Raw genomic sequence first — 22,083 nt, 5'->3', positions numbered from 1 at the left:
TTTGTTATTTCCAGTGTTTTATCAGAAATCTACATACATAAAACTAACTGCAAAGGAACCACTAACAAGATTGCCATAACTGTATTTTTAATTTTCACAAAAATTTCTGTACTATCAAATGTTTCACTTGTGGATACATTAAGAGAATTAAAACTTATCTCAGTCAGTGATGAAGTGCAATGGCTGATATGGTTCAGCTGATATCAAAACAACCAAATTTAAGAGAAAAAGTCATGAGATTTTTCAAAACACTAACCTTGTTGGGTCCACGCACTAGTCATGCTATGTTTGTTGTCGACATCGGTAGTTGGCACTGTGTTAATAACGAGACTTCCCGCGTTGTCAAGAACCTCTTCGTGGTGACCAGATACCGGTGTGGTTTCTTCATCCATGTGGTGGGATTTCTTCTTGGGTTTTGGGAGCACTTTGGGGGAGGGCTTTGAGCTCTTGGAGGTGACAGTGCTGTTTGAAGACACAGACGAAGAGGTGGACTTCATCGTACTTGTCCTAGCATCATCTTCATCCTGCTCAAAGATGTCGCTGCTAGGCTCCGTCGACATAGTGCTGAAGCTAGACATGGTTGACATGGAAGACATGGAGGAGACAACACTAGCCGTGTCGAAGGACCTCTCTCTACGATGGAGAGACTGATCATGGTCACCCAGAGGGGAATCAGGATCGGCAAGTCCGTTGGATTGGTGGGCGTTAAAGTTCAAGAAAGCTGCAGGGGGAGGAGGGAGGGGAGTATCTTCACCAGCGTTCTCCTTGACTGGGGACAACGGATGCTTGTGATGGTCTGGCTTTGGGGTTTTATCCAACTTGGGAGGGAGATGAGAAGGCCCCGTCTCTGGTCCACTGTCTGTATTCTCACGAGGAGAATGAGAAGCAGGACTGGTTGACTTGTGGACTTCACCTCGAGGCACAATTTTGATCACATTCTTGTGGCCGCCAAATGAAGTTGCTGGCTCTTTTGCTGGGGGTTTACTGGCCAAGCGGGCCTTCATTGTAGCAGCCGCCTGAGCTATGTCAGTCTCCTTGATGCCTGGTGCTGTTGGAGCATCTTTAATTGGCGTTGTGTCAGCGATTTTACAACTTCCTTCAGAACTTGTTGACTGGGAGTCACTGTCATCAGCAATTTGCTTTTCAATTGTTGATCGGCGTTTGGCAATGGCAGTCAACAAGGCTTGATTTGCAGAGCTGCCCTTTGCCGAATCAGATTGTCTGTATTTCCTTATTTTGTTTTCAATGCTCTCATTTGGGTCTTTGTTGGAATCTAGATGTGCTTTCCGTCTGGCGATTGCTTCATTAAGAGCCATCTGTGGTGAACCCTGGGAAACAGTCGTCTCTGCATTTTGGTTCCTGTTTTGATTTCCTCCCTGCAGACTTTGATCCCGAGCTGCTAAGGCAAGCTGCAGGGGCGTCTTTGGTTCTATACTATCTAAACTGTCAACACTGTTGGCTCTTCGCAAGCGCTCTCTCTTTGCAGCGGCTGCCGCGATGGCGTTAGCGAATTCAGAGCCACTAGATTCAGGTGAAGGGGATGCAGGGATCTCTGCATAACTTGAAACAGCAAGAGAGGCAGGTCGTGGCTTTTCAGAGGTGCTCATTTGTGCAAGGTTTCCTTCGCTGATTGAGGACTCTCTCTTCGGAATGGGAGGAGGGGGCTTGTTTGGACGCTTCTGGCCCATGCTCATTCTTCTTGAGCCAAGTGGTGATTCTGGGCTTGCAGTGAGTGGCTTATCACTGTACAGGTCATACAGGGATTGGGATCGAGACTGGAGCTTTGGGTTTGTAGGAGCTGGGTAGCTGGGAGCAGGAGGTACGGGGGCCGGGTAGTTTGGAGCTGGAGGCACCTGGGACATGATGGGTTCCATGGGAGACACACAATCGGTTGGAGTTACTTTCATGTGAACTCCGCTATCATTAGACACCGTCGTTGTGTAGGAGTACGACGACGCTGGTGAGGAACGCAATGATGAAACGGCAGAATCAGAGCTGGTGGAGTTCCTTCGAATCTGCTGGTCATCATCATCAAACTGCGTCTGCGTTTCCATAGCAATTGTTTCTGTTGGTGCGATGGCAATGGCAGCATGTTTTGAAGATGACATCCTTGCGATCGTGTTGAATCTGTAGGCCGAGGGAGCCAGAGGAATGCTTGGTTTCTTCAGACTACTTCTTGCCTCTGGCTGTTGCTCATTGGTGGCAGAGGCGGGATCACTGCCTTGTCTCTTAAAGACTAGACTGAGGTGCTCGGGGCTGAACTTCTGTGAGACAGGGCGCTTACGGATTGAGGCGTATGTGGCTTCAGTCTGATCCTCTGGAGTCTTCTCGGCTACTGCAATTGCTTCATCTAACTCCGCTGTAATTTGAAAAGAATGAGGGGAAAAAAAACTTATCAGACAAATCCCCTGGAATTAAAACCAAAAAAATGCTTACCCTAAAACCTCACCCTTTTCCGCAGAAAACCATTACAGGTATAGTTTTAACACAAATCTACCTTTACTGATCATTCTAGACAGTTACAATTATTGTTTTAAATACAGCACTAAGTAAGCCAACAATATGATATACTAGGTGATACGCATAAATGTATTCTATTTGAAGTATTCCAGCCAATGCATATATATATTCCATTGGAATTTTCAAATTGCTAATGTGCGTATTCACTAATGTATAGTTGCCCCCTCACCCAGCACAATGATGCGGTCAACTGGAATGTTCTGGTGGTCCAATTGATTGCGGGTGATTGCAAATGGCAACGCTCTAGAATATTGCCAGACTTTTGAGATGCTCTCTAAATAAATACTAATGGGAGACTTTGGAACGCTACTTGGCAGCAGACTTACCGGGTATAAATTCATTGTTTATGTTGATTTCTAAGAACATTGGATTTACCTGGTAAGTCTACTGCTACATAGTGTCACCAAAGGTTTCCCATTGAGTTTCTACAAACTATGACATGTTATAAGGACATGACTTGTATATCAAGAACAACATGTCTACGAGAAATGATTAGTTGAACGAGGACACAAACTGTGCAGTGCAGAGATGGAAAATGAAAATGAAATGAAATAAAACAAAACACAGGGACTTGGGTAAAAGATGGACCTTAAGTGGAGGGTATTAAAGGCATTAGACACTATTGGTGATTGTCAACGACCAGTCTTTTCACTTGGTGTATCCCACAGGCATGAGAATGGGTGATGATAAAAAAACAGGAAAAAAATTCAGTTGATCGGAAATGTCAATATTCCATCATTTTTGTGTGCGAAGCGCGCAGCGCGAAGTCCCCTACGGCCGGGGTGCAGGGCCCGCTTAAGGGCCCTGGGAGCTCTGGGTATTTTAGAAGCTCTGTTGTGGTCTCTGATGCATTTCTGACACCTATTTTTCCAGGTAGAAGTGAGCTACTTTTGTGTGATTTTTCCATTTTTTTTTTTTTTAAATAGGTTTAAGGGAAAATAAGGAATGTAAAGCTCAAACAATTCAAACAATTTTGGGTTCGCCTGCGATTTTGTAACAATTCCGGAAAAAGAAAGGAAAAAAAATAATAGTTATATTTTAATTTTTCTGACGATCTTATCCCTTATTTCTGCCCTTGAAAATGCTTTTTTTCTCACCAACAACCATTTTTATAGGTTCTTGATTTGAAATTTGGTTGTGTAAAAGAAATTCTTTTGCAATTAAATGTTTGTGATTTTAACGATCCGTCGGCGATGCACATTTTAAAATATATATAGGCCTATATATCTGGCGAGAGCGATGTGTTTTTGAGAAAGAGGTTGTCATTCAGCATAGGGTATAACTGGAACGAGGTTGAGATTAGACCCCAACATAGAAATAGAACCAATGAAGAAAGCACGTCGTCTGGACGTACAGTGTGTTCGCTGGTTCCCAATATATCTTTCGCTGGTTGTGAGGCAATAACAGGTACCAGTTTTCCATGACCTGCCGGCGATCTCAGATTCGTGCCGCGCCGCTCATTGGTTCGTGTACAAACCTGCACGTACACAGTACACAGTACACAGTACACAGTACACATGGTGCAAACACGTGCATTGTTTCTTCAGTAGACTTTCAAAAGTCTCCACACGTGTTATCTTTGCTGCAGCAGCAAGCGCATTACACGCAAAGATTATTGAACCGTACCACTATAAACGAAGCAAGGAATGAGGCAAGTTTATACATCTGTCGCTGCTGCTGCATGCATGCGTGATGCCAGAAAGACCACAAGCCGTAAACTGGGCCAGTTGCTGGACGGCAATTTATTGTTTAGTTTTTAGGTGCCGTTTTTTTCATGAACGCCGTACGTGTGGATCCGCGATAATAACAATTACAAAGGTAAACTGACATTGTCTGACTAGAGAAGAGGGATTAGAGAAATCGAAATGTATACCCCCAAAAACCTACCCCCCGAATTTTATAGCAAATTCACATCGAACTCGGAGACCACAATTTTGAAATGAAAAAAAACGGAATTCCGGTTTAAACCGGAAGATTCTCATGCCTGATCCCAACATAGGCATAAAATAACAAACCTGTGACAATTTTGACTCAATTGGTCATCAGAGTTGTAAGAGAATAATGAAAGAAAAAACACTCTTGTTGCACAAATTAAAAAGGCTTCAGGCCTGAAGTCTTCAAGTATAACATTTAAAAAATATTTAAAATATTTCCTCTGTTTCAAAAACCATGTTACTTCAGAGGGAGCCGTTTCTTACAACGTTTTATACTATCAACAGCTCTCCATTGCTCGTTATCAAGTAAGTTTTTATGCTCAAAATTACTTTGAATAATTACCAATAGTGTCCAGTGCCTTTTAAACAGGAACTGAGGTCAACTACGGGGTTGGAATGAGGGGTTTGGGAGTAAGGGGGTAAAGATAAGAAAAGAGGGGTGCTTACAGAGTGCCATCAGCTCCTGCTGAGCCCTCTCACCTTTTGCTTTTGTTAAAGATGGCTGAGCTGGAGGCGCTGGAAACAAAAAAGGGCAAAACTTTTGTTATAATAATAATCATAATTTATTCATTTATATAGCGCAAATTCCAATATTATTATTTTATTCAAATGTACTGAACAATAAAATATTAACAACAAATACAAGAAAATACACCATAAAAATATATCCATATTCGGTATTACACCCATTAAAATGAATTATCAGAGGTATTAAGGGAGGACAAGGCAATTAATACAAAATAATAATGCTCCTTATGCAAGGCCTCAAAGTGCTTCACCAAAACATATTAAAACATAATTCTAAATCTGAGGTCTCAAAATCAAATTCGTGGAAAATTACTTCTATCTTGAAAACTATGTCACTTCAGAGGGAGCCGTTTCTCACAATGTTTTATACTATCAACCTCTCCCCATTACTTGTCACCAAGTAATACATTTATGCTAATAATTATTTTGAGTAATTACCAATAGTGTCCACTGCCTTTAATAAGCAGACAAGCAATAAAATACATAAATAAAACAATAAAATATAGGAACCTCTGATTTCACAGAGATTCTAGAATTGTTGTTTTCAGCACTACAGAAGTAGATTGTGGAGCATGATTTCTTAAAGTGAGGAACTGCTGATTTAAAAAAAAAAAAATCAGAATTCAGATAAAAGTCTGAAATTTATCATCCCCGAACAAATAAAAGTACATGTAACTGTCATAAAAAATACAACTTGTTAACAGGTATCCAAAATCAAGTACCAACTGGTAGGATTGTATACTTTTATCATTCTTCTCAATTCTGCATAACTCACGTTTCTTTCGTAGCGATCCTTTCTTGGCCTCGTTCAGCCAGACCAGCGCTTTAGAGTCTGGTAACGTGATGACCTTCATGACGATGGTATCGGGGGAGTTAACCACCAGACTAACAACATACTGATGGGGAGAAGCTGTCACGTCTTGACCGTTGATCTAAAGGAATAGAATAATAGAATAATAATAATACTTCGTTCTTAAATAGCACACATATCCTAGTAGCTAGAGCAAGGTACTCCTCAACATTACTATTCCTATCCCTGTAATAATATATATATGGTTTGCGGTAAACACCAAGTGTATCTACTTGCTGGGTAGATTATGTTCTTTTGAGAACGAGTTAAGAATGAAACGTTATGATGTATTTTAGAGAAGCAATTATGGTTGAATGCCTTGCTCAAGGCAGCAAGTGTCATTCGCCTTAACAATAAAATGTAAAAAAAATATAACACAGATAAGAAGAAAAAACCCAGTAGCAAACAAGCATATATACAAAAGTTTAAAACAAAATTCTTTAAATTACACCCTCATAGTCATAAATAAGGAAACCTCTTTACCTCCAGGACAAAGTCTCCTCTCTTGAGGTTAGCTTTCTCTGCTGGGCTTCCCTTATCAACATGCTCCAGGTACTGTAAGGCAGGAAACCCTTTACTGGGCTTGAAGGCCGATGTCGCACCCTGGGGACCTGATGACAACCAAACACACAAAATACATATTTAACACCATGAGAAGATAATCATTTAGATGGATCAGGGCTTGATTTCACAAAGAGCTACGATTGATCTTAACTGCTAATCCCTCTTAATTACTAAGCAGAGTGTGATGTCACATTACAAATCACTATGGTGGTACTGATAAGTCATCCATGTGATATGGTATTTTGGCTGGTATCCTTATTCTGGTAAGCATACATTTTGTGCTTAGCTACTTTTTTGTTCTCAATAAAAACGGCCATACTAGTTGAGTTTACTAATAAGTGACGGTTTGCATTCCTGTGGAAAGGTTCCAAGATTAGGAACTGGTGCTGGGCTTACTTTTAGCTCCTCGCAAGATGAAGCCAAAACCTTTCTTCTTTCTCTCCACAAATACAACTCTTGGCTCGGGTTCCTCTTTCTCCTTCTTGGCAGACATGCTGGGAAGAAGCAAACAAAACAAAAAAACATCATAAACTTAGGTTTCATCCTGCATAAACATCTACATGCACATAAATCTCAGTCATTCAACTTGTTTGTATTTATTCTGAATGTTTGCGAAGCTAAGGACTTTAAAAAAAAAAAAAAGGCAACTTTAATCACCGTATCTAGCCGAGAACTATTCCAGGGAAAACCTGCTCAGTCAAGTAGGGACTTAAAACCCAATCCAGGTAGTGCACACGACAAGATTCGAACCGGGGTCCTAGAGGTAGAAGGCAAGGCAAGGTACCACAATGCCAACCCGGACATACGCCAACCTGGCAATCGCCAACCTGGCAATCGCCAACCCGGACATACGCCAACCTGGCAATCGCCAACCTGGCAATCGCCAACCCGGACATACGCCAACCTGGCAATCGCCAACCTGGCAATCGCCAACCCGGACATACGCCAACCTGGCAATCGCCAACCTGGCAATCGCCAACCCGGACATACGCCAACCTGGCAATCGCCAACCTGGCAATCGCCAACCCGGACATACGCCAACCTGGCAATCGCCAACCTGGCAATCGCCAACCTGGCAATCGCCAACCTGGCAATCGCCAACCCGGACATACGCCAACCTGGCAATCGCCAACCTGGCAATCGCCAACCCGGACATACGCCAACCTGGCAATCGCCAACCCGGCAATCGCCCAACCCGACCATAATTGTGGGGTCATCTTGATCTTTTTCCAATCCAATACAATGTGAACCCAAACGAGGCAGGAAGGGGAAAATAGTCTGATCCCCATTTGATACCTCGCAATATTCCAATTAGTATTACCGTTGAAGTCAGGCAATGTCACGCCGACCACGACGGCAAACAGAAGATAAAAAACTTACCTTTCCGGATAGTTGGCTTTTCTTTCTCTCATGGTCTGTGCTTTCTCTTTACCGGTCACCTCATGCACACAATAGGATGGAAACCATCCCTTGATGTGGCCTACTTCACCTTCCCAGAAGTTAAATTCACCGATGCTCATTACTAGTGGGCCAAAACAAAAGGTATGAATAACATTTAGTGAAGGCACAATTGACACAACTGTGTATGGTGGTACAAGTGTGCACAGAACTTACTGTGTACATAAAAGTAACTGTGGGTTGGTATCCACATTCAAACCGCGGACCTATAACAAAAGGGACATTGGGCCCACGGTTGCTATCACAAAGGAACACAATGGGGTCCACGGTTGCTGTGACAAATAGTTAGAATTTGTACATGCATTCGCCACATGACATCATATTGCATGCTGGCATAGTTTATCTGTCATTCAAAACCTCAGTGGATGATATTGAGTGATCAGACAGTAAGAAGGTTGACTGTGCACTTTGTAGATACATTCACTACATGTGTTGTGTAACACATGTAAAAGAACCCAGTGCACTTATCGAAAAGAGAAGGGGTACGCCCCGGTGTTCCTGGTTGTGGTTGCTGTATAAGCCCTGGCACCTTGTAAACCCTTACAAGGTGCTAAATAGTTGAGTCTCAGAATTCATCACTGCAATAACCTATCTTTCTGAAAGTTTGTATATACTCAGTGCCTTGAGTACCTTGTTTGGTAGATATGTGCGCTATATAAGACTTTGATATTATATTACATGATATCAAATGCCACCAGGGGCACGTTTGCACCTTCTCCTGGGGCTGAAACAGGGTTACCCCCTTCACAGTTCACAAGATGTAGGCATTGGTGTCATCCACTAGGAGCCTGGCTAGTTTAGCAAAATGCACTGACTCCCTACCTTTTAGCAAACAAATTATGGTCAAGAACCTTGCTCAAAACAAGTGTTCATAATATATCATGTAGAAACACTGACTGACCTTTGACATAGTCTCCCTTACGCAATGTCAGCTCCCCGTATTCCTGAGCCGAATAGTCTTTGACAGCAACGTACAGCTTGCCTTGTTTTGCATCTTGAATCTTCCGATGTACCATCCGGGCCGTCGTTCCGACCTGCCCTATCGAGCCGACCGAACCCGTTCTGATCGGTGTAGTGGGAGAATCTACTGGAGGGAAGAAAAAAAAAAAGGTCTTCCAATAAAGTTTTGTTTTGACTGGAAAGTTTACAGCAGAGGGAACTGAACCAGAAAGCTCTAGATAGATGCTTTTCCCCACTGTACCAGATCTGCCAACATTTGCATCTTGCAATCAGGGAGATTTTGTACATCAATTTGGGAGATATATATTTGGTTTGCGGTAATATGTGTGTCTACTAGCCATGTAGATTTTTCTTTAGAGAACTGTCTTGCTATATATTCTACTACCGCGGAGTAGAGGGGGGATAATCAGGAAGATATTTGAAATCAAATTCAAAATAATGGAGACAAAGTTCCTATAATCAGGAAGATTGTCAAATTTGCTCATCAGAACAAGGGGAGATTGAGGGTTTTTTTCCAGGAAACTTTCTGAAGAATCAAGGTGAATTGGCAGCTCTGCTGTACTCACCAAAAAAAAAAAAAAAAAAAAAAAAGCTTAAATAACCAGTCCAAGTTTGTGCTGTGTTTTGTTTCATCAACAGTAATAATAATAAATAATAATAATAAGACTTGTAATGCGCACATATCCACCCTGCTGGGTGTTCCAAGGCGCAGTAAAACCAAAAACAAAACATAAACAAAACACAACACAAAAAAACCCCAGACACAACAAAATTAAACCTTCAGATTTCCATCTGGGTGATCTATTACTACTTTGAATGGCCACCCAACCATATGGTGAATTGTTTTAAAAATTTGCCCAGCACCTTCCGTTGTAGAACACTTCATCAACACTTGACACTGAACCAAAAAATGGAACGAACGTGAAGCCCGGTTCATACTTCCTGCGAATGCTTGGTGCGAAGCCAATTCCACTTCTTCACAGCTTCGTTTTTGTTGCAAATGCGTAGAGCGTAACTGTTCTGAATTGATTGTTGCGAGTTTGTGACTTAAATATTTGCATTGCATTTGCAGGATGTGTGAACTGGGCTTAACTCATCTTATATCCATCTGAGAAAAAATTTTAAAAAAATAATGAGCAAGAAAAAGGATGTTCTCAAGATTTGAATACAAAAGGTTAGCTAGTCAAATTACAACAGAACATTTCCTAATGACCATAAATATTTATTTAACACTTTCAGTGCCAAGGTCTTACATCTACATGTATGATCTATTTTATTCCCTTTTTGCCATTATTGTACACGCCTGATCTATTTTATGTACACAAAAGTATCATCAATCGTACATTTATGACCCATAAAATAAAAGTTCACGAAAGGGCAACCAAAGCAACACCAGTCAGCAAGATACATTCCATATTATGAGAAACATTAAAATAAAATTGTTTTAAACACAATTTTAAAAAAAGCTGGCCATTTTCGGCTCAAATGAAAAAAACAAAATGAAAAAACACAAAAAACAGGCACTGAAAGAGTTAATAAATAAGGGCAATCAAAATAAGGGCCAAGGGCTAAGAGAGAGGTTTGCTTTAAAGCCATTGGACCCTTTCTGTACAGAAAAAAATAAAAAGTTCACAGATTTACAAATAACTTAAAGGGTTTACAGAAGGCAGTGTTGAAAGACTTCTCTTGAAATACTATTCCATGAAATGCTTTACTTTTTGAGAAAAACAGTAAAACAATATAAATTCTCGATAGCGAGAACACAGCGAAACGCGCGAATACAAGGGTGGGTTTTCCCGTTATTTTCTCCCGACTCCGATGACCGATTGAGCCTAAATTTTCACAGGTTTGTTATTTAATTTAGAAGTTGTGATACACGAAGTGTGGGCCTTGGACAATACTGTTTACCGAAAGGGTCCAACGGCTTTAACACCATGAAAATTTCTCTTTTGAGTAGTTCTGGTTCTGAAAAGAACCGGTGGTTAACGACTCAACGTTTCGATCAGTATGCTCTGACCCAGTGATCGTCTTAAGGTGAAAGGTATGCTGATCGAAATGTTGAGTTGTTTAACCACCCGTTCTTTTCAGAACCATGAAGTTACTCAAAATAGATATTCAGATAGTGTTACCACAAACTCCTCTTACTTATACTTCCAACATGCAAAGTTTCAAATCCTAAAAAATAAGAGCTATCAATTGGCTACCTTGTGATAAATTCTCCTCCTCTGGGAAGCCAGATGACGATGACGAAGCGATAGACATTCTGGTCCCCGCGATGCAACCCACAGAGTTACCGGCAAGAAAGGGCTCGCTCGTCGCTCGGTTCAAATTCCCAGCCATTGATGTTCTCCGTCGATTATTGTATGACGGCAACTCTTGTTGTCGAACTGTTGAATATTAATTGTTGTTTTTTTAAAGACATTTAAAAACCACGAGCTGACAATCTTATAGGATGCACTCTTTGTGACACAATAGAAGGGCCTCAGACGAAGCAATTTACATGCAACCAGTTCCAGGCAATCTCCAACACGAAAAGGCGTTCACATTTCAATTGTCACTTATTTTGCTTGTTGATTGTAAAGACATCGTTTCCAAAGGTTATTTGTGTGCTACCTAAGTGGTCCCTGTAGTAGCATGCACTGCAGTTGGTTGCCTCCAAGTTGCCAGCAAAAGTTGCTTCGGGTGACAAGGCCCTAACAAGCTACATAAACACTTTATCAATTCTCACAGTATCTCGTTACATTTTCATGAGAATTCCAGGAACTGTTGCACAACTAATTGATAAAGCCAATACTAATACTAAATGAATGTCCATCGAGAGCATTATTTCAGTGTTCAACTGTCATCAATTCCATTTACTATATGACGTCGTTCCTTACCCGTGCAATGAATGAGATGAGGGGAAACGGGAAACACCTGTGATTCATGACCTAGTTGGTTTTGGTTACTTCTTTTTTGTTTTGTGGTTAGTGTTCATGACAAACTGGAGGATACAAACATCCACTACTTGTTCCTGTTTATTTGCTATGAATATTTACGCTTTATTATTGACATACTTTTTATATTAAAACAAACCGCAAATCAGTGTCTAAAGTAACACAATTTAAAGTGATTTCACATTATTAAAAACTTTCATGTTTAAACATTCAAACAAATATTGAATTTAAAGAGTTGCCTGCTACTAAAATAACAATCTCATAAACATAAAAAATACATTAAGCATGAATACTAACTTAAATAGGTTTGAAGGGGTTGGGGGGGGTGTAAACTATTCAAGAATTATTGATGAATCCAGTCAACCAATACTTCATAATATTCCAAAATGTTCGTCTGCTTGAAATTGCACAGGATGGGTTAACGTTGTTGCCCATAGTTCAATAAAAAAAAAGGAAGGAATTTGCTCTGATTTGTTTATCTAATACCTGTAATGTACAAATAGGAAAAGGATTTCCCATAGGTAAGCCAGGTTGTTGTCCTTTAGTTGGCAAGAAGCTTTAGATTACGGCATAAATACATTCATCAAACAGTTTTGTATACATGAGGTGTTTGCTTTTATTCAAAATGATAACTATCATCTAAGGCATTTCAGTGAAGAACTAGTTAACCAATAAAGAAGTGGAGTAGGGGGTAAACCCAGCATAGCACATGATGCTGTCACAGGTAAACCACGGTAATTAATAATAATAATATCAAAGTCTTATATTTGTGCACTTGCACGTATCTACCAAACAAGGTACTCCAGGCGCTGTGTGTATACAAACTTTCAGAAAAATAGGTTATTGCAGTGATGATTTCTGAGACCCAATTATTTATGTAAGTACAATGACTATCTATGTTCCCATACAATGAATAATGACTTTTTGATAAATGAAGCCTCATTCAAGTGTAGACAATTTACAATGTACTTTCTTATCAGGGATCATTTGATGATGAACCAAAGATATTGGGAAAGCAATTTGTAAGACTGCCATTTCAATTAGCATTGTCGGGTGTTTAAGATATGTACAGCCCATGCAAACACTACAGTGAGACAATAGAATAATTCAAAGCATCTTCCAAAATCAATCAAATGATCTGAATGATTTGAAAAGATTCAGGCAAGTTTTTAAATGAACCAAACTTCTGCTATTTATTTTACTCACCAACATTCTCGTCAGAGTAGTTTCGGATCATTTCTCCGATGGGGAAATTGTTGGCCACGATGGCGACCTGATAAATAAAAATAAATCAAGCAGTGTGTTATAGGATCAATTTTGCAACGAAATTGTGCCTCTTTACAATTGTGTATCTCAGATTTTGAGACATAAAAACTGATATCTTATTACATTTACATGTATAATCACAAAATTGAAATTTATAATTCAAATTGAAATGTTTGTTATTTTATTTTCTTAACTTAAAAAAAAGAATAAGTTTTCTTTGTAATAGCGCCCTGAGCACTTTGGTGGATTTGTGTGCTTTATAAAGCTTTGTTACTATGTTACTATCATCAAAAGCTGCTGTATGCTTCTAATGAAAAGATTGTACTTCCATTAATTTTAATGAATGCATTCGCTTTTACAAGGAAGTTATGTTTATGCCTGAACAAACAAGCGCCTGGTAAACAGGCTATACCGGTAAATTGTTTTGATGACACTAAAAGTATAGAATAACACATAGCAGGAAGTATGTCACTAAAAAAAACTGTATAAATATGAATCACCCCAATGTGGCCCTTGATACAAAAAAAATGTACCAACCTTTTGAAATAACATGTTCATGTGCTAGTTTTATTGTATACATACTTATAAAAGGATTAAAACAATCGAATGGTTAAACAAAAAAAGGTATACTACCCCTTTAAAGGCAGTGGACACTATTGGTAATTACTCAAAATAATTATTAGCACAAAACCTTTCTTGGTGACGAGTAGTGGGGAGAGGTTGATGGTATAAAACATTGTGAGAAACGGCTCCCTCTGAAGTGCCATAGTTTTTGAGAAAGAAGTAACTTTCCACGAATGTGATTTTGAAACCTCCGATTTAGAACTTGAGGTCTCTAAATCAACGATCTAAACGCATGCAACTTCGTGTGACAATGGTGTTTTTTTCTTTCATTATTATCTCGCAACTTCGATGACCGATTGAGCAGGTTAGTTATTTTATGCATATGTTGAGATACACCAACTGTGAAGGCTAGTCTTTGACAATTACCAATAGTGTCCTCTGCCTTTAAGAACGTATCCTCCCCATGGAAATGTAACACCCTTAAAGATGTAAGCTAGAACAACATACCTGGAATGCTGTTTGGCTGGATTTATTCTTCAATGATTTATCTGCCCCTCGGAAAAGTAACATCCTCGCTGCTGATTCTTCTTTGTATATTGCACACACATGTAGAGGGGTGTTGCCCGCCTCATTCTGACTGTCAATGTCAGCTCCGTAGTATATCAGGAGCTGTAGATGTTGGATCCTACCATGACGACACGCCTGGAAGACAAAAGTCACAGTTTTTATACAAAACATTTGTAATCCTTAAAGGGTACCTTTTGTATGACACAAAACACAAACGACAAATTAACATTAAACTTACGCGGCCTTAAGGTAATGATAGTATATGTAGAAAGCTTCCCTTAAAATATTACTTACTGAGGTGCTGCACTTTTTGAGAAATGGTTAAAACAATTTCTCAAAAAGTGCAGCACCTGTTTCAGTGAGACGAAAATTATTTTAGCATGTACAAGGGATTTACGCAACTCTCCTGAAAACATTGCTCTGTGATTTTCACTTTTTTTCTAAAGCTGAAACTTTTACAGATAAATTATATTACAAACATCTTCATTCACAGTGAGTAGGGATTCATGTCATGGCCAAAGACTTGATCTACAAAAGGTATCAAAACCCTTTAACGTCTTTGTGGGTATTTCATGGATAACTTGCTGCACCAATCAAACAACTAAATATTTAGCTGTTTGATATGCAGGTTAATCTGACCACAACAACTGAAAATATTTAATCCAATTCAAAGCAATTACGCTCGTTTCCACATTATCATCGAGAAGAACCAAAAAGTACAGTAAATATTTATAAATGTGGAGGCACTTTCCAAAAAGCGCAGCTTGTCAAAATACAGCCTACAAAAAGAAACCGAAACTACAGCTTTTCAAAGCTGAATCAACAAATATTCAGCAAACTTTTCAGAGCGTCGACAGAATTAGTTCAGAAGTAAAACTTCAAAATTTAGGGCTTATTATTACCCTTTCAAAAATGCTATAAGGAATGTCAAAGTCCATTTAGGTCAATCTGCCTAGCACTGTCAAAACAAGTGAAATATTTCAGGAGGGCGTAGCCACTTTAGCGCTTGGGTAAAAACAGGGTTTTCCCCTTTTTTCTTTTACTTGAAATCTTAATGTAATATTGCCACCCCTAGGTCAGCAGACATCATAAACCCCCATGAGGTTTCAAATGAAAGCGCCTACTGCAGTGTCTGACACTGTAGGTGGTAAAATACACCGAATACAGACACGGTGCACCTTACACGGGTTAGAGAGGCATAGCTGACAAAACAGTCTGAAACTTTAAGATCTAAATTTAGGGAAGGTGTGCTGAAAAGATGGCATTTCAAGGTAGCCCCTGGAAATGTAGATTTGAAGGAAGCTTTTCAATTGATAAATAAAATAAATTAAACAAAATTTTAAAAATCTGAAAAATAAAATAAAAATATTTTTAGATGCCATGAAATCGGAAACAGAACATTTATTTTGTTTGGCCTAGTTACCAGTACAAAAGACGCCTGCCACATCAATCATAACCATGACTGTGTGTTGTCAGGCAAGATGGTGTATTCATTACAGAGATTAAACTCATCACTGAACAGATAACCACTCTAATTGAATTAAAAACTCGCCAACTTGCCATGCGATTATTTTTTTTTCTACTCCCGTTTTTTTTTCCTTGTCTCAAATTCGCAAGAGATAAATTAGCTGTAATGAGTTATTAATCAGGTGCATGAAGTCTTCAATCACCATGCATCATTAAATAGCAGGAACTCGACTGAACTCATCTTGATATTAAAGCAGGCTTACTGGGGATTATGTGAAGTGGTTTGCCATCGCCACGATAGCAGCAACAAGTGAAACACATTGACTATTCTTTTTCCCTGATTTGTTTAGAATGAGTCCAAGATTTATCTTTCATGTTTTGAAGATTCTTCACCATGTTCATGTGGCTATAATTACAATGGTTTGTAACCAGGTTTATAACATTTCAGTTTTGAGCTTCAAGCTTGATTGTATATTTATTGTATTTAAAAAATATATATATAAACATTTTTGCTCTGGCACTTTCTATAGTTAACATCTTAGTTACAAACGAAGCCCCATACATAGTTCCTGCGAATGGGAAACAAATTCTGACATCACAGGGCTGTTTTTGCTGCAAATGTTTTGCACGAGTAGAGCACATTTCAACTCTTCCGAATTGTTTGTTGCGAATTTGTGACGTCAAAACTTGTATCGTAGTCGCATTTGCAGGAAGTTTGCACTGGGCTTCCGGTGTTAACTTACATGATGAATCTCTTTCCATCCCTGATCGTCACTTATATTCAGATCAGTGCGGTCTTTCAACAGGACTTCAGCAATCATAGGATCCCCGCCCTTCTGGACGTTGTAGTACAGGGCAGTCAGTCCTCTCAAATCCTTGCTGTTTGGCGACGCTCCGAGACCAAGCAGTAACTGTATCGTTTAAAATGGAAATCAGCGATTACAGCAGTGTCTTCTAAAGAATGGTCATAATGGTATTATGATATTCAACAATAGTTGGACTGATAATGTCACTATGTAGAAGGGCTTTGCGATTATTTTTCTAAACAGTTGTGAACTTGTGACTTCGGTTTAACCATTTCTGCTGATTCTACCGAAAAATCTTTCAAAACAGAAACTGGTTACCAGCCAAAATTCCCTAAGTTGACATTGTTGCAACCGGTGTCCAACTCAATAACAAAATTTGCCAAGCAGTATTTTTTGCTTAACAGCTTTATGAAATTGGGCCCAGCCTAATTTATGATATTAGGCCAGTTATACGTTTAGAATGCTGACTTTTTCAATATATGCTACCAAGGTAAAGCGAGAAAACAGTTGGCAATCCCGCCAGAAATGATAGCATACCCTGCTGTCCCAAGGTTTCTGTTAGGTCTGAGGTGAAACCCTCAAGGTGAACTATAGAACCCTGGAGGGGGGAAAACCCTCAACATACTGCAGGGAACGATTTCATCCAGCAATTTCACATAGCAAACAGTTTGTGCTGAAATTATTTTGTGCACACAGAATGCCAATATTCAGTAGCAAATCATTATTTTTGAGTGGAAACTGATACATTTTGTGTAGCATTTTTCTCTGCTACATGTATATACAAGGGAAATGGATCACCGTACTGCATTCCAAAAACTCACCAATTAGCAAATATGAGCAGACAAATATTTTTAATATAATTTGTCATAATAAAAATAAATAGTGGCTTCTTATAAAACGCTCATATCTGTCGCTCAGTGACGCTCGAGGACTTTCAACATTCAGAATTTTTAAAGTCTGAGACCAATTCCTTAACATAGCACCCTGTAATATTTTACAAACATGCTGTGGCACAATATGCAGCCAATCATACCAAGAACATTGGGGCAAACCCCTTCTCTTTCCGATAAGTGCACTGGGTTCTTTTACGTGGCACCAACGGCTTCCGATGCAGCAATATTGGTTAAACATCTTTAGCTTAAGGACACATGCGTCACAACCGGGACTCAAACCCAACACTCTGCTGAACAGAAACACAGGAGCCCGATTCCTGTGCTCTTATCAAGCATGATAATTGTCCCTTGGAAAAAAAGTACGGACAATTTTATTGAGCAAAGGGGCTGAACTACGTAGGCTTTGAAATACATACATTTCAGGCTATTTAATCACAATTTTTTTCAGATTTTTCCAAGGGCAAATAAAATCGGAAATCAGACTTTAGTGGCATGATTATCATGCCTGTCTTATCCGTTTGGTTACGAACATTCAAATCTCTGAGAAAAAATCAGTTCTTTCTGTGTTTTTTTCCTATTTCCTAACAGGGACAACTTCAACAAACTAAGCTCACCTCTGTGATTGACTGGTTGCCCTTTTCCACAGCCTTGTGGATTGCCGTCTTGCCGTCTCGTGACCTGAAGTCAAGATGAGCTCCCCCACTGACTAAGACTTGAATGACATCGCCGCAGTTCTTTAAGGTGGCAGCGATTGTCAGCGGAGACTCTGAGATGGGAATGAAAGATTGATTAAATGGTGATTGCCGAAAGTCTTTAGGAATGAACCAGCCCTTGGACACTTTAAAAAAAATCAACATGAACAGTTTATTAAACAACTCTCTCTGTCTATGTTAAGTCCCCTAACCATTAGAGACCATTCGTTTCTGTATAATCGTCAAAAAAATGTTGATATTGTTCACTTCTTTCATTAAACTCTGTCAGTAAAAATAATATCACAAAATAGCATGAACAGAACAGAAAATATAAGCATAATGTTGTTGTTCTTAGCTACATTTTTTGCTTAAGTAGCTCTATGAAACTGGGCCAAGGGCCCAACTTCACCAAGCATGTAAGCAAAAAACTGATTAAGCACAATCAACTATTGCTTCTCAAAAATAGACTACTAGCCAAAACCCCAAACAGTTACCATTGCTGTGCCTGGTACCCCACTCGTTTCTTGCTTAAACAGAATCTTCTGCTTAACGGATTTATGAAACTGGGCTTAAGTCTCGTCCTTACCTCCAGTACTTTCCTCATGGATGTTGGAATCCATACATTTCCCCGTCATCTTTACGATCTTCTCGATGTTCTTAGTCCTGACTGCCTCAAAGAACATCTTGACATTGGACTTATTGTGGTACTTCTTCACTTCCTTTATGTCCAACTTCATCTGTTTGTAAACTCGCCTCTTGTATTTAAACTAGAATAGAAGGAACAGGAGAGAGAAATGATGTTAATAAACTTCTTTTTCTGGCGTTTTCGAGAACAAAACTTTCTGTATTTTCAGAGTACTGTGAAGCAGGCACTCTCTAGTGGACTCATCCACTTCCATGACATTTGGTGGTTTAAACAGGGGGCAGAAGATGATGGTATGATCTGCTGTTTGCTCCGCTGCTGCACAACACGTACATGATTGTTGAGATCCTCATAACATTAACTCCAAGTTAAAGTGGACATTAAAATGAAATACACCGAAATGAGACATAAGGGTGTATATTGAAATTTCCAAATAATACATAAATGTCTTAACAAGCATGACTAATAATGAGCAATTCCTTGTGTCCCCTCAAGTAAAAAAAGAGTTGTCACTTGCATTGCAAAATTTTGTTCTTGTTGAATGAGCTGAAAGAGAGACAAAATGATTGAAGTATAATCAATCTAGTCACGGTACCACCATGCTAACACTTCCATAATTCTTCGGATTGTCCTGTAAGGTTATTGTATTTTCAGTTTGTTTGGATTGCTGTATATTTTCCTGTTGTAAAATGTTATATTTTTATAATTGTTTTGTTATGCACTTGTGTACATTTTATGGAATGGGCGCAACATAAATGAATAAATTATTCATTTATATTTATTCTTCAATGTTTATATCATTGTTGTTCTATCATTGTAATCCCCGGGGGTTATGGTGGTGGTGTTAAAAAAACAGCCAGTAATCCGCCAACGTTTCATATTGTTATATCTACAACCAATCTGTCAGGTGTTGAAAAGAAAAATGTTCCTGCTTTCCATTAGACTTCATCCACCAAGAGCTACTGAGTCTTCCGCGTCCAGGTCAGCGTCTTAATCCGTGAAAAAATTATCCACAACATGTTTTCCTTCCAGAGATCCCTTAAAAGCTGGAGTGCAGCTGAAATTTCTGTTCCCCGTTAGCTAAGTGGTTTGACAACGTTAATGTAAATAAATGGAAGTTGAGTAAATTGCATCGGGGGAAATGGCATTGGTGAGGGGGGGGGGGGGGGCAACAGAGAGAGTTTCTAACTGATGCAGAGTGACAGACTGACACTTGGTATCCTGCTTAATGTTTATGCAAGTTTCAGTCATTATGTAGACTTGGTGATTATTGAGTTAGAAAAAAGGGAAATATTATTAAAGAGTTTTGATCCGAAAGATTTCTTGGTGTAAAATTGCAACTGGTGTCAACCGGGGTGACATGTTTGTCATCCTGTACAGTATCTTAACTCTTTCATGCGCCGCCCTGAATCCCTTCGAAAAAAAAAACCAATTGTAAAATGAAAAATTAAGATTGCACATCAGCACAGTTTTCAGAAAGGGGGAAATGGCTCTTGAGGGTGCTATTGTGACCTGTGTTCTTTGGGAGGTTGCCATTTGCAAAAATCAAGAAACAATATGTCCTTATGGTAAGTTTAGCACCAAACATGGAAGGGTTAACTATTTTACATTTCTGGGCAAAAACAAATCGGGTTCTAAGAAGTCATTTAAATAGATTTTGTTGCTCTAAGTCCCTACAAGTCTTAACAGGTGTTTCTTGAAGACTTTTGGTTAGAGCTTTAAACGTGCTCTTGCAAAACACATTAATGTACTTTCTATGTATAACTGCATAAACACAATAAAACAATTCCTTTCAAAGAACTTTATGAACACGCCGATACTAATCTTTTAAAAAAAAAGACTATGAAACTTTACCTCAAGGAACGGCATATTTGCTGGGTCCGTGGGATAATCACTAAAAAGTCGCTCCTCCTCCAAGAATTTACCGGCTTTACCGTGGGAAGGTGGGAGGTAGAATCCGTAGTTTAAACCATCAGTTAGTGCCTGCAAAAAAAAACCATACAAAAACAAACATAAAGTATGAATACCAGATAAATGAAAGCTACATTGTACACAAAACTATTCATGAATGTTCCTGTTTCAGGAGTGAAACATTGACAAGCTTTGAAACATTGACAAGCTTTGAAGCTAAAAAACAAACAACCAAATCTCAGTTAGGGCATGTTAAGACAATGCATTAAATTAGCTCTAAGTCCTTATTTGGCTGGACCTCCTTGAATCTTCAAAACTAAATTTGGACACCATGGCCAGTTCAGGCCTCAAATTAACCCATGAAGCACTTGCTGTGGTGCCCTGTGCTTTTGCTGTGGTTCCCTCTGAAAAGGTTCCAATACAACTTACATTTTCCCCATAGAATTGCCTCTTACCAGAGAAAAATTGCTGTGCCCCTTCAAAAGCGAACTGTAAGACCTGCTTCTTGTATCTTCAACACAGAATTTTGACACAAAGGCGGACTGCAGATGTACATTTCAAGACGAAGCAAATGCTCACTTGTAAATACGCGACCTCCTGCAAACCAGTGACTGCAATCATCAGCAGAAACAAACACTCTGATGCTCAACAGTTGCCCTTCATCATAAGGAGCTCCTCAGACCTAAATCACCAATGTTTTATCTCATCTCTGCTACTATCAATACACAATATCACTGTTATCAGCTACAACTGTCCACGATGGAAACTTTGCCAAAAGTACAGGCCGACGCTTCCACCACCTTCAAAAGAACTTTTAAAATGACAGGCACATAGCAGATCTCTATACTCTAGGTGGAGGTTTTTATAAGTGGGAATACTGGCGACACATTCTTAGACTTAAATAATAAGACCCAGCTATAAATAGATCGAGGCAAGATTGCTTGATAACAGGATATTGCTAGGTTGGGAAGCAGCCAGATACATGTCAAAACAAGAGGTTTGGTCTCAGAGCTCTCTAGGGCGATGATCCAACCATTTCATGAAGAAAAACTTCTCTTTTTTTTAATAGTGCTTTATACTGAAGAAATGGAGTCATTACTTGTGATTGATGGTCATTTGTGTGTTAGCGTAAGAGCATCTTAAAGTGGGGCAAAGCATCAAACAGCTACTTGATGCTATTTGGATGTCTACATTAACTGTAATTTGTGTAACAACGCAAACAAACATTTTGGTTGCAAACAAACCATTTAAAATCGAATGGAAACAAGTTTTGTTATTTTTATCATTGATTGGAAACCCCCTGATTTAAAAAAAAAAATAATAATAATTTGAAGAAAAAAAACTAGAAAAAAATAAATAAATAGAACCACAATCAATATATATTTTCTTTGTTCGCAAGAGTTTTGTGCCTTAGGTGTTTTTTGTGCCTGCGTTTTGCAGAGAAAGGTCTCTTCCAGTCATTGGTCTCTCTCAATATCAAAATTTTGATACACCGTTACTGGAAAGACAAAAGCCTCAACAGTT

The 22,083-nt window shown here is 39.1% G+C and overlaps 1 protein-coding gene across 6 annotated transcripts in view; it reads right to left on the bottom strand.

Annotated features, from left to right (window-relative positions):
• The window catches only part of LOC117291430 (SH3 and multiple ankyrin repeat domains protein 1-like), a 69,076-nt gene that overhangs the window by 577 nt on the left and 46,416 nt on the right, over positions 1–22,083 (bottom strand). For 4 of the 6 annotated variants that reach the window (XM_033773103.1, XM_033773097.1, XM_033773100.1 and 1 more), the window contains 14 exons: positions 20,503–20,631; positions 18,592–18,772; positions 17,928–18,079; positions 16,358–16,525; positions 14,088–14,282; positions 12,957–13,023; positions 11,019–11,201; positions 8,756–8,941; positions 7,777–7,918; positions 6,793–6,890; positions 6,316–6,443; positions 5,758–5,914; positions 4,902–4,970; positions 257–2,359 (listed from right to left, as the gene is read on the bottom strand). In XM_033773103.1, the coding sequence (XP_033628994.1) occupies positions 257–2,359; positions 4,902–4,970; positions 5,758–5,914; positions 6,316–6,443; positions 6,793–6,890; positions 7,777–7,918; positions 8,756–8,941; positions 11,019–11,201; positions 12,957–13,023; positions 14,088–14,282; positions 16,358–16,525; positions 17,928–18,079; positions 18,592–18,772; positions 20,503–20,631 (3,958 nt within the window). The remainder of the gene's footprint in view (positions 1–256; positions 2,360–4,901; positions 4,971–5,757; positions 5,915–6,315; positions 6,444–6,792; positions 6,891–7,776; positions 7,919–8,755; positions 8,942–11,018; positions 11,202–12,956; positions 13,024–14,087; positions 14,283–16,357; positions 16,526–17,927; positions 18,080–18,591; positions 18,773–20,502; positions 20,632–22,083) is intronic. The other 2 variants (XM_033773099.1, XM_033773098.1) reach the window with 2 other exon arrangements.

Source organism: Asterias rubens, chromosome 6 (genome assembly GCF_902459465.1).
Source record: "Asterias rubens chromosome 6, eAstRub1.3, whole genome shotgun sequence".
Taxonomy (NCBI): domain Eukaryota; kingdom Metazoa; phylum Echinodermata; class Asteroidea; order Forcipulatida; family Asteriidae; genus Asterias; species Asterias rubens.
Note: the sequence above shows the minus strand (reverse complement) of the source record. Positions and strands in the feature narration are given on the sequence as shown.